We start from the raw sequence: 10,420 nt of genomic DNA on the forward strand, positions 1-10,420 counted from the left end.
AAACAAAAACACTGCAAGACAATTCACAATACTGATTGATGTAAAATAAAAATATAGAAATTCCTTGACATCTCTCAAGCTCACAGAGAGTAAGCTTAGAAGCAAAAATTTTGCCTTCTTAACTTTTCAATCAGGAAAATTTTCAGTCAGTAACAGGATCATTTTATTGAGTTTCAGAATGTATATCTAGAACATTTACTTTGTGAGTGGTCTTGCATAACAAACTTACAATGAAGCAAGTAGATTTACTTTTGTATTTGATACGTTTGTGGCACAGAACCTCACAATGGCTCTGTGGCATGCCGGTGGGCAGGGCTAAACAACAAAGGGGGAAGTGCGAGTAGCAGCCATATTGCACCATGCACACTCCTTCTGTGATTGTTCACTCAGGCGCTGCACTAAGCTAAGGCTATCATGAAGGAAGTTTGCATGCAAGAATCTTACCCTGAGTTTAAACTAGAGAGCTTACACTAATTCATCTTCTCACTGTTGCTTGAAGGGCAGACTTTTAATAAACACACACTTACAGGCCCAGTGTCGTCCTCTACGGAGAGCTCCAGGCTAGTCCCATCTTCAAGCTCTTCCTCTGAGGTGATCCAATGCACCAGTGTCTCCATAAGAGGAAACATTATACTTGGGTCTGGTGATCGCATTTTTGTCATTATTTTGTAAAATACAGAAACATAGAGAAATAAAATCACTATCATGCCAGCATTCCTAAAAAGACTTCATGACTATGACAAATCATACTATTGTAGTAATTATCGTATATTGGCATATTTCACTTAGGAAAAGAGAGTGGTAAGGAAATTGGTTAAGACTTGGAATATAAATCCCTTGGGGTTGATGTTAACAAGAACCTGCCTCAGCAAAGAATGGCTGTGCTTTGCAACTTACTGTCATTTTATTTTGCATTTTTTTTTTTTTTTTTTGCTTACAAAAGCTTGTTCATAAGCACTTAGGAGCATCAGCCACTTGAAATGTACACAACGGTACATGTGTCTTAAAAGACTTAAAGACAAGGTCAAGATTCCCAATCCTTTCAAAAAGTCTGAATTCTCAAACTAATTGTTAGTGGAAAATATGTCAGAGAAGAAAGGTAAGGATATGTGTGACTTCAAAATATTTTTTGGCTTAATTTTTCCAAAGTGGTCACTGTTGTTTCTGTTTTGTTTGAGAGTAACCTATTCATGAAACTGACCCAAAGGGGTGTCTGAGCTGGGGCCTTTCTCTCCTGTCTCCCATGAGCTGGGTGGGGAGCACCAGGCAGAGAATTTCCTGGCCTGTTGTTGGGGGGATACTGAGGGGCTTGATCTCTGTGAGGATATGGAGCAGAGAAATTTCCATTCTAGACTGGTGACCACAGGCGTTCTCATGTTGAAGTGCTTTTTTTACAGTTCAAAATTCAATGAATCAATACAATAAAGCTCTTATTCCATGACAGAACATATTTAATAAAACCTCAGAAAATAAATTTCCAAGTTTTTCAAGACATTTGCTAAACTCTATAGAAATGAAAGAATCTTTCCAACGTGTTTGGTAAATTAAAAAATAAAAATTAATGACATTCAGAGATTCACAGGTTGGGTTTGTGGTACAATCAGTGACTCTTGAGGAGAAGATGTTGGCAGATATGTTTGTGAAGCTAAGCCAATTTGTTAAAGCAGTCTTGTCTTGTTTCAGAAAAATCTAATCATCCATATTAACTCCATTGGAAGACTGGTGAAATGTAATCACTTGAAGAAATGGGTGGGGTTCAGAGACACAATATAAGGAGACTCCAGGAGGCAAAGTCAGTCTTCTCCAGAACTGAGAGGGAGTGTTTGGAGTTCACCTGCATCTTGAGACTTCTGAAAGCCACACTTGGAACTCTTGACCTCTGAGCCAACTTCATATTATTCTCCAGGGTAGACTGTTTCTACAACTCCTTAGGTGAGTACACAATTCACCACAGAGCAGCTTCTGTGATTCTTCTGAGGGAAAACAAACTAAATTTCCTAATTTTAACTTATTGGTAAAATGAGATTTTTTTCAATGTAACAGCCCTGTTTACCAACTTAGTGAAATGATCCTGTTCCAGTTTTGTTAGCTTGTCTTGACATGCACTGTGGAATGATTAGGGGGATTCATTTTACTTCTGTGATTGCGATTCTTTCTTACTTGTCCCCATGCATTTTAAGGACTCAGAAAGTGGCTGACTGATATGTTTTGTGTTTGATGTAGCTTCTAAAAATATTTCTTAAGACTATTTGATTCAATATGTAGTACCTATCATCACTTTCCCGAAAAGTGGAATGTGTCTGTATATACCAGAGAGATAATATTCTACACTAGAGCTAGATAATGCACACAATGAGTTGTTGAAAATATTGCTAAAGTGAGGTAACTATAAAAGAAAGTGAAAGTGAAGTGAGGGAACTACCATCCCTCCCAAAATATACATTTTTGACTGAAATCTTAAAGAAGCTAGGGAATGATTGAGAAGTCAGAAAGGTGACACTACTGAGCATACAAAGATATGAGAAACTTAAGACACTTCTATGCTTAACAAGTACAGGCAAAAGGACCTAATTTTTTTACAATGTAAAATTTAAATCACATGATTTTTTTTTGATGATGACTATTACTATAGCATATAAAATACATCAGATGAGTATGGATAGAATGAAAAATTCAACCACTTAGTATATTCATGTAAATAAACTCTGGTTGGAATAAGTTACAATATTCCAACATTTAATTTTCTCTTTATTGACTCTGAATGTACTCAAAAGTGCTTTAAAAAGAAAAAAATGTTTTTGGAAAAAAAATGCAGATTGAGATAAAAAAAAGTACATCTAAAGAAAATGCATAATAATTACATAAATAATAAAAATACAAGCTTAAGCAACTATCTCACACCAAATCAATGACTGGCATAGAGAATTGTGACTGTTTGCAGAAATTAGGACCCACCGTGTAGAGCTGTCAACTAGGTCAAGCTCCTGAAGTCATGCTATCTAGAGGAAAACAAGACCTCTTCAAAACTGAGCTTCTCCAGTAGGTAGAGGGGAAAGAGGTCAGAAGATAGTGTTGGTTAGGCCAGTGAGAAAATTTTTTGCAGCTCTTGAAAGCTCTCTTTGTGTTTCTGTTTTCCATTTGTATCCAATGAAAAATCCAGATTCTTCTGCTCCTAAAGCAGTGTATTATTTAGTCACAACCTAAGTCTAATTTTGTTTGTTCCTTTTTTGTCTTGGGGAAAGAGGAATAAATTGATGTTCTTCCCTCAGGAAAATGGACTCAGAAATCCAAGAAGCTTTCCAGAAGGAGCTCACCTGCCTCATCTGCCTGAATTTCCTTCTAGACCCAGTCACCATAGGCTGTGGACATAGCTTCTGTAGGTCCTGTCTTTGTCTTTTCTGGGAACAAGCCAAAGTCCCTGCCAGTTGTCCGGTGTGCAGACAACGATCAGAACAGACAAACCTCAAAACGAATTTTCTTCTGAAAAATCTGGTGTCCTGTCAGAAAAGCCAATCTCAGGCAATTCCTGAAGTGTGAGGAACACCGGTGTGGGGCCCACAAGCAGACAAAGACCATCTTCTGTGAAGCTGACAAGAGCTTGCTCTGTTTGGTCTGCTCTCAAGGTCAGGAGCACAAGACTCACAAACATTGTCCCGCTGAAGAGGCTGCTGAGGAATCCTGGGTGAGTGATGCCTCTGAGAGCACTTAGGAAGCTTGAGGATGGTATACCTAAGAGATTAAAATGATGATGCTTAAACCCTCTCTTTACTGAGTTGGTAAAGAATCCACCTGCAATGCAGGAGACCCCGGGTTGATTCTGGGTTGGGAAGATCCCATGGAGAAGGGATAGGCTACCCACTCCAGTATTCTTGGGCTTTCCTTGTGGCTCAGCTGGTAAAGAATCCACCTGCAATGCTGGAGACCTGGGTTTAATCCTTGCGTTGGGAAGATCCCTTGGAGAAGGGAAAGGCTGCCCACTCCAGTATTCTGGCCTAGAGAATTCCATGGTCTATACAGTCCATGGAGTCACAAAGAGTTGGACACTACTGAGCGCCTTTCACTTTTACTGAGTGCCACGTACAGATCTAGTTAACAATAATAAAGCGGTGAAGAATATAGAGCAGTGTACCTGCTTTATGAAACTTGTATCCAATGGCTAGCTGATGAAGCTAACTGAAATTATTTGGGTGATATATTATTATGCTAGTGACACTGTGGGACCTTCATTTTAAGAAAGAAACTGTAAAATCTACAAGTGCAAAAATACTTTTCATTGAATACAGGTTTTCTAATCCTGGACAAGAAGGAAGATACAGTACATTGGATTTTACAGAAGATAAACATACCTATATCCAAATTTTGATATAAGTTGCCACAGCAGATGAAAATTAGTCATACCTCAGGCAGATAATTACCTAATGGTGTGTGGATTTTTAGTGTAGAATTTCATACAATAGATCATGAGTGAGGAAAAACAGGGACACCTGATGACCTGCCGTGGTCTGTTAGTGTCTGCCTCGAGGACTTTTATCTAATAATCATCGGTACACCCCAATCTTTGGGCTCTGAAACTCCAATGTATTTGCTTTTCTTGTACTAAAATTCATAATTTTACAGGAAAATTTGGCAAACCAAATGAGATCTTTATGGGAAAAGATTCAAGAAACTGAAAGAAATCTCAAGAAAAATGGCAGAGGAACTGACCCTTGGATGGTAAGTACATATGGTAAGAACATAGTTCTCTGAAAAAACAGATTGAGGCAGACAGCGAGAAACTTACCATTAATAAAGTGAGCTGAAATCAACATGTATAGTGAAATTCAGAGAGTGAGTTAAACACTATCAGAAAAAATGTTCTAAGCACCATTCAACCAACATTTTCATGCCTCTTGAGCTCTTTAGAATCCAGTGGATCAATAACTAAAACAAAGGACTCCTTAGAAGAAAGTTCTAAGGTGGAGTTTTATGGTGTGATGTGGATGATTACATAGACATGATTCAGGATCTCAAGGAAAATTTCTCAAGTTTAAGATCAATTCCAGTTTTGAAATTCAAGTAAATGTTTAAAAATCCATGGGTTATTTCAGGCACAGATTTCTGTCAGTCATACCAGAAAGTAAAAGCATGTCATTGGGAACCACAAAGTACTTCAATCTGATTAGTACATGAACCCAGGTGATACAAAGCAAACACGAACAGCACTTTAAGAAGTGTGCCCATCATGGTGAAGAGTGATTGCTCTCTGGCTTGAGAGTGATATTGGTTCAAGCTGGAGAAAATGTGACATGTTAAACAACTCAGGGGGAAAGGAACAAGGAGAAAGAGTTGGCGCATGAGAGAGTGAATCATTCAATACCAGGAGGAATATGAAATGGAATGAAGAGAAATGATCTTCCAAACAATATGGGAAGAAGCTTGTGAACTTACGGGGAGAAAGAAAACTGATTCATAGAGAAAAGAACACTAGAAAGAAATGATTGAGGCTGGACAACTGTTCGAGGACAGGCAATCATTTTTAGAAAGATGTTTCATGGCACTAAGAGAAAGCCAGGAGATATGAGGTGAAACACAAGCTTACGTACTAGCATTGAAATGAGGAAATTGCATATGACATATGAATCACCCATAAATTTCAATTGCTTATATGGGCTCTTTCACATTTAACAGGAGGCAAATGAAAGAAATGATTCATGAAAAGATTTTCTCCAAGTGTTTCAGGAACTCCTGAATTAGATGACAGTTGTTTGAGGAAAGGGTAGGTTCGGTTTCTAATCAATTGAAGAAAAACAAAGTGAAGGAAAGAGGAATGAACTTGGCTTCTGAGATGAGGGAGGGCATGCATTTAGGATGGATGTAGCTTTTTGGAAGAGAACATGAATCAGAGCAAAGTAAATGACACTGAAATTCATCTCTCAACAGTTTTATGTGTATCGACATGGAGACATGATTAGGAGAACTTATCAGATGGCACCCCCATTTCTCCCAGAGGAAGATTACTATGTAGAGAGTATTATAAAAGAAGGCCAAAACATATACAATCAACTCATAAGAAGGCAAGAGGAAATAATCAGAAAGAAGAAAGAGCTCCGAGAAATACACAAGAAGCTCATTCAAATGTGCTCTAAACCAGACGTGGAGCTGCTCCAGGTAAGAACTGAGGATGTGTTTGAAAATACATTATCTGACATTCACACCTTTGACTTCCCTGACATGGTATATTTCTTCATCCTCTGAGACTAAGATGGGATTCTCTCCTACTTAGAAATATTATAGATAAAGTGCAACTCATGCAAATTATGCCTGAGCAAGCTTTACAGTATTCTGATCCTAGATATTCCCCAGGGAATATTCCCTTTTTAAAAATCTCCTTTTGTAACTTGCTTCTATTAAAACCAGAAAGGAACAGCTTATGTACTGACTCCATTTTTTGGTCTCCAAATGTGCAATAGGAGACATTTGGACAAAGCTCATATGTGTATGTATATACATATATACAAACACACATATACATTATATACATTTATACATGTATACATCTCACTTCCTGTTGAGATATACCAGGTTTCATTAGACATTAGTTTGGAGCTTATTACACTTTGGGTAAAAGCCCCAGGAAAGATCAATATGCAGAGGGCAGAGGGTGAATCATCAGTACTCGTCCGTTCTCTGTTTTAACTTCGTTTTATTAACTCATCAAGAATACATTATATCCACATAAAATATGTTGTCCCAGAGGGTTTTTTTTTTTTTTTCCAGAAAGAAGAGGAAAACAGATTTCTCAGACTATTTCTGGTGGTGGAGATTAAAACTCTACTGAAGTTTTGCCAACCCAAATCCTGGTTGCCTGTATATAAGGTCTAACTTGTCTTTTTTCTTGACAGGAATTGGAAGACAAACTGAAATGGTAAGCTTTGCAATACTGATGAGGGCACCTGGGGGCTCTGAAGGAAATACAGCAGCACTTAACAAAGTGATGACTTAATTTACCTAGATAATGCTAGATTGCTTGTGTACGTGTGTCTGCACCTGTTTGGCTGAGTATGATTTCTTGCTCAAAAGGAAGTTAGCTTTTTTGCTCCTGTGGCAGAGGGAGGTATTATTCAGCTCAGTGCCAAAATTTCTTAATGGTCAGTAATTTCTGATTTTGATTTCAAAATCTCAAGCACCTAGAGGTGCAAAGACTTGTTTTTCCCAAGTTTGAGGTTATAGAGGCAATTACCTCCGAGAAATGGGCTGGAATCAGGGCAAGAGGAAGATTGAGAGTAAATTTCCAAAAACAGTTCAATTCTATTCCATGAGGGTGGAGAAGGGATTTAGATGAAGAATGTTCAGCTGAAGCATGCTGTCTTACCGTAAAGGCTGTCTTTAAGAAGCCCTGGGCAGCAGAAGAATGAACCGCATCTTTCTCTTACAGGAGTGAGTCCGCACAGCTGCACGTGCCTCAGCCTCTGCTCCCAGAACTCCCTGTGCGCCCCATGTCCGGGCTGATGGATTGGCTCAACCTCTTCCGAGGTGAGTGTCACCCCATTGGTGTGTCTGCCCTGCATGGTCCTTCAGTGACGGTGTCCACAGAGAGTCATTTCCTGCTTAGGTTTCACCTTGTGCAGGGGAACAGCCTGCAAATAGACAGGTGAAGACATATATGGTCACAGAGTCACTAAAATCCTTACAGAATACATGCAGGCTGGTGCAGATACTGATTTGATTCAGGCCTCATCAAATATTTTTAAATTTCATAAAAATTTGTATAATGGAAAAAGTAACATGCTCCCAAAATGACTTCTTGAGGCCTAGAAATATTATGACATACAATGTGAGCTGTTCACTGACTTCTAGAAAACTGGTAATTAAAACAGGATATTAAATTTCAGAGTTTAAATGCAGTTAGAGTTTTAAAACATTTTTTTAAGAATACATTTTTGTTTCTTTTTTATTTATATTATTTTTTAAAATATTTCTTTTTTTATTTAGTTTTAACCACACTGGGTCTTTGTTGCTTTGCCCAGGTTTCTCTTGCTGGGGTGAGCCACATTACTCTTCACTACAGTGGTTGCTTCTCATTGCAGTGGCTTCTCTTGCTGCAGAGCACAAGAGACTCATGATGAGTGAGCTTCAATAATTGTAGCATGTGGGCTCAATAGTGGTGGGTCCTGGGCTCAAGAGCACAGGCTCAGTAGTCATAATCCACAGGTTCAGTTGCTCCACAGCATGTGGAATTTTCCCAGATTAGGAATGTTCCCTAAATTTGCATGAACCATCTTGTCCACTGTGCCACCAGGAAAGTCCTAAAAACGTTTTTACTTAAAAAGTTCTTAGGAATTGAAGGCATAAAGTGCTTCTTCCATTCACATAATTTGACAAAATAGATAAGCCTCAAAAATCAAATGCAGAAATCACAAGTAAGCAAATGGTTAGATGATGAGGCCACAATGAGCTCCATGATAAACCTCACCCTGGAGGGTGACTTAGCAGGAAGTGGATGACTAGGCCTCAGTTTAGAACCACAGATGAAAGACAGAAAAGCCCTACAAATAAACTACTTTGAAGATGCCATCCTTAGGTTGTATTTCTTCAGTGTCCATTTGGTAACTTATCTATAATGGTAGAGTGATCACCAATTTTCTGTTCTACAATGCAGCTTTTTCCCTTGCACAGTGGTGATGAAGGTGAGGATAAGATATGCTGTCATGGTCTTGGAGGTGATCAATGCCCAGGAGTCCAATCTTTTAGATGTAATAAATAAACAATATGATAGCCAGCCAGAAGTCACCTTGACCTCCCTCTAACTTATAATCTCTGAACTTGTAGGAAGTATTTTCCATTTTAATTAGTTCCTTCTTCAGCAGATATGTTAGCAATATTTAAACCCAATACTTTCCAGTCAGAACTGCCCTTCCAATCTTACAATATTTCCAGTGAGACTCCAGGTGGACCACCTTCTCTGGTAGATAATTTGAATTTTAACATTGGTTTTGACTGGCATTTTCTCTCATCTCTCCACAGTCAACTTTTCATTCAGTAATGAAGTAAGCAGTCATCACATCAGGCTGTTTGATGATGCAAGACATCTCACATATGAACATGACAGCCTCCAGGCATCTTTGGATGGTGGAACAGCAAAGTATTTTGCCTCATGGGGAGCCCAGAGCTTCACCTCCGGCAAACAGTACTGGGAGATGCTTGTGGACAGCTCTTGGGATTGGGCTGTAGGCGTCTGTAAGGATTCCTGGATAAGGAAGGACGATGGCATACTGGAGGAGTCCAACAGTGACAACTTTCTCCTTGTGTGTGTGAAGCAGGATGATCATTACCAACTCTGGACCACCGCCCCCACCACGCCTCTGTACATAGAGAGACCTCTGGGCAGGGTTGGGGTGTTCCTTGATTGTGACAGTGGGAGTATTAGTTTTGTGGATGTTGCCAAGCACACCCTCCTTTGGCGGTACAATGATGGTGTGTGCGCTTTCCCTGTCAGGCCCTTCATCTGCACTGGCCACAGGTGAGGATCTGAGTCATGGCCCAGATGGGATGTTCAGGACTCCTTCTCTGAGGGAGCCCTTGTCCACTGCAGCATATCAAGGAGACTTCCTGATCTTTAGGCTCTTTCTACTGTAATGGAGCTTCCTTTATTATTTGATGTAAAGATAGTGTCAAATGCAAACTTCACTTGGTTGTCCTCCATATTGCTGACAATAAATTCTTCTCTTGTTATCATGTGTCCAGAATATATGTTGTGGTTTTTCACTTCCTTCATGAGCTTTCTAAATTCACAATATGATCATGTGCTTCCCACTTCCTGGACCTCAATACAGGAACCCAGAACCTGTACAGCATAGGCAGACCTGGTCACCAACCAGGCCTACATCAGCCTGCAAACTTCTCCTGCTTCCTCATAATCTACTCTGCCCTATATATATCTATTCAACCTCAGGATGTAATCTGATTTGCAGGGAAATCGCCATTGCCCTGGAAACTGGGAAAAGCATTTCTTTTAGAGAACTCAGAATTTGCACGTCTTTTTCTATTACAATAGTATAAGCGAAAAGACAGAAAGACAGAAACAATCTCCTAAAGGATGGACCCTATGGCTTCCCTTTGGCATGTCTGAAATACCACCATCATTATCACCATACTTTAGGGCCATTATTAAATAAGGGCTACTTGAAGACACCTAGTGTGATTTTTAGGACCATAGATATGAAAACCCAGAAAGTTAAGTCAATGAGGGTGGGATAAGCAGGACAAAGTGATAATACTTGTTCTCTTTGGGATAAAGCTGGATGGTGTGGAATTTCATTGCACTACATAGAATGGCTCACAATTAAATACATTTGAATTGTTTATTTCTGAGATTTTCCATTTAATATTTCCTGAACAAAGTTTAAACCACCTGAGTAACTGAAATCAAGAAAAGCAAATC

The 10,420-nt window shown here is 39.2% G+C and overlaps 1 protein-coding gene across 1 annotated transcript; it reads left to right on the top strand.

Moving 5' to 3' along the window:
• Positions 1–3,504: 3,504 nt before the first annotated feature.
• Positions 3,505–9,499, top strand: LOC120859314 (tripartite motif-containing protein 43-like; the record flags this gene model as incomplete). The annotated part of the gene is made up of 6 exons (XM_040235460.1): positions 3,505–3,682; positions 4,618–4,713; positions 5,920–6,147; positions 6,882–6,904; positions 7,415–7,512; positions 9,004–9,499. Coding segments are annotated over 6 exons (1,119 nt in total), but the record flags the coding sequence as incomplete, so codon positions are not given.
• Positions 9,500–10,420: the final 921 nt, after the last annotated feature.

The sequence above is a fragment of the Oryx dammah genome, unplaced genomic scaffold, assembly GCF_014754425.2.
Source record: "Oryx dammah isolate SB20612 unplaced genomic scaffold, SCBI_Odam_1.1 HiC_scaffold_548, whole genome shotgun sequence".
Taxonomy (NCBI): Eukaryota; Metazoa; Chordata; class Mammalia; order Artiodactyla; family Bovidae; genus Oryx; species Oryx dammah.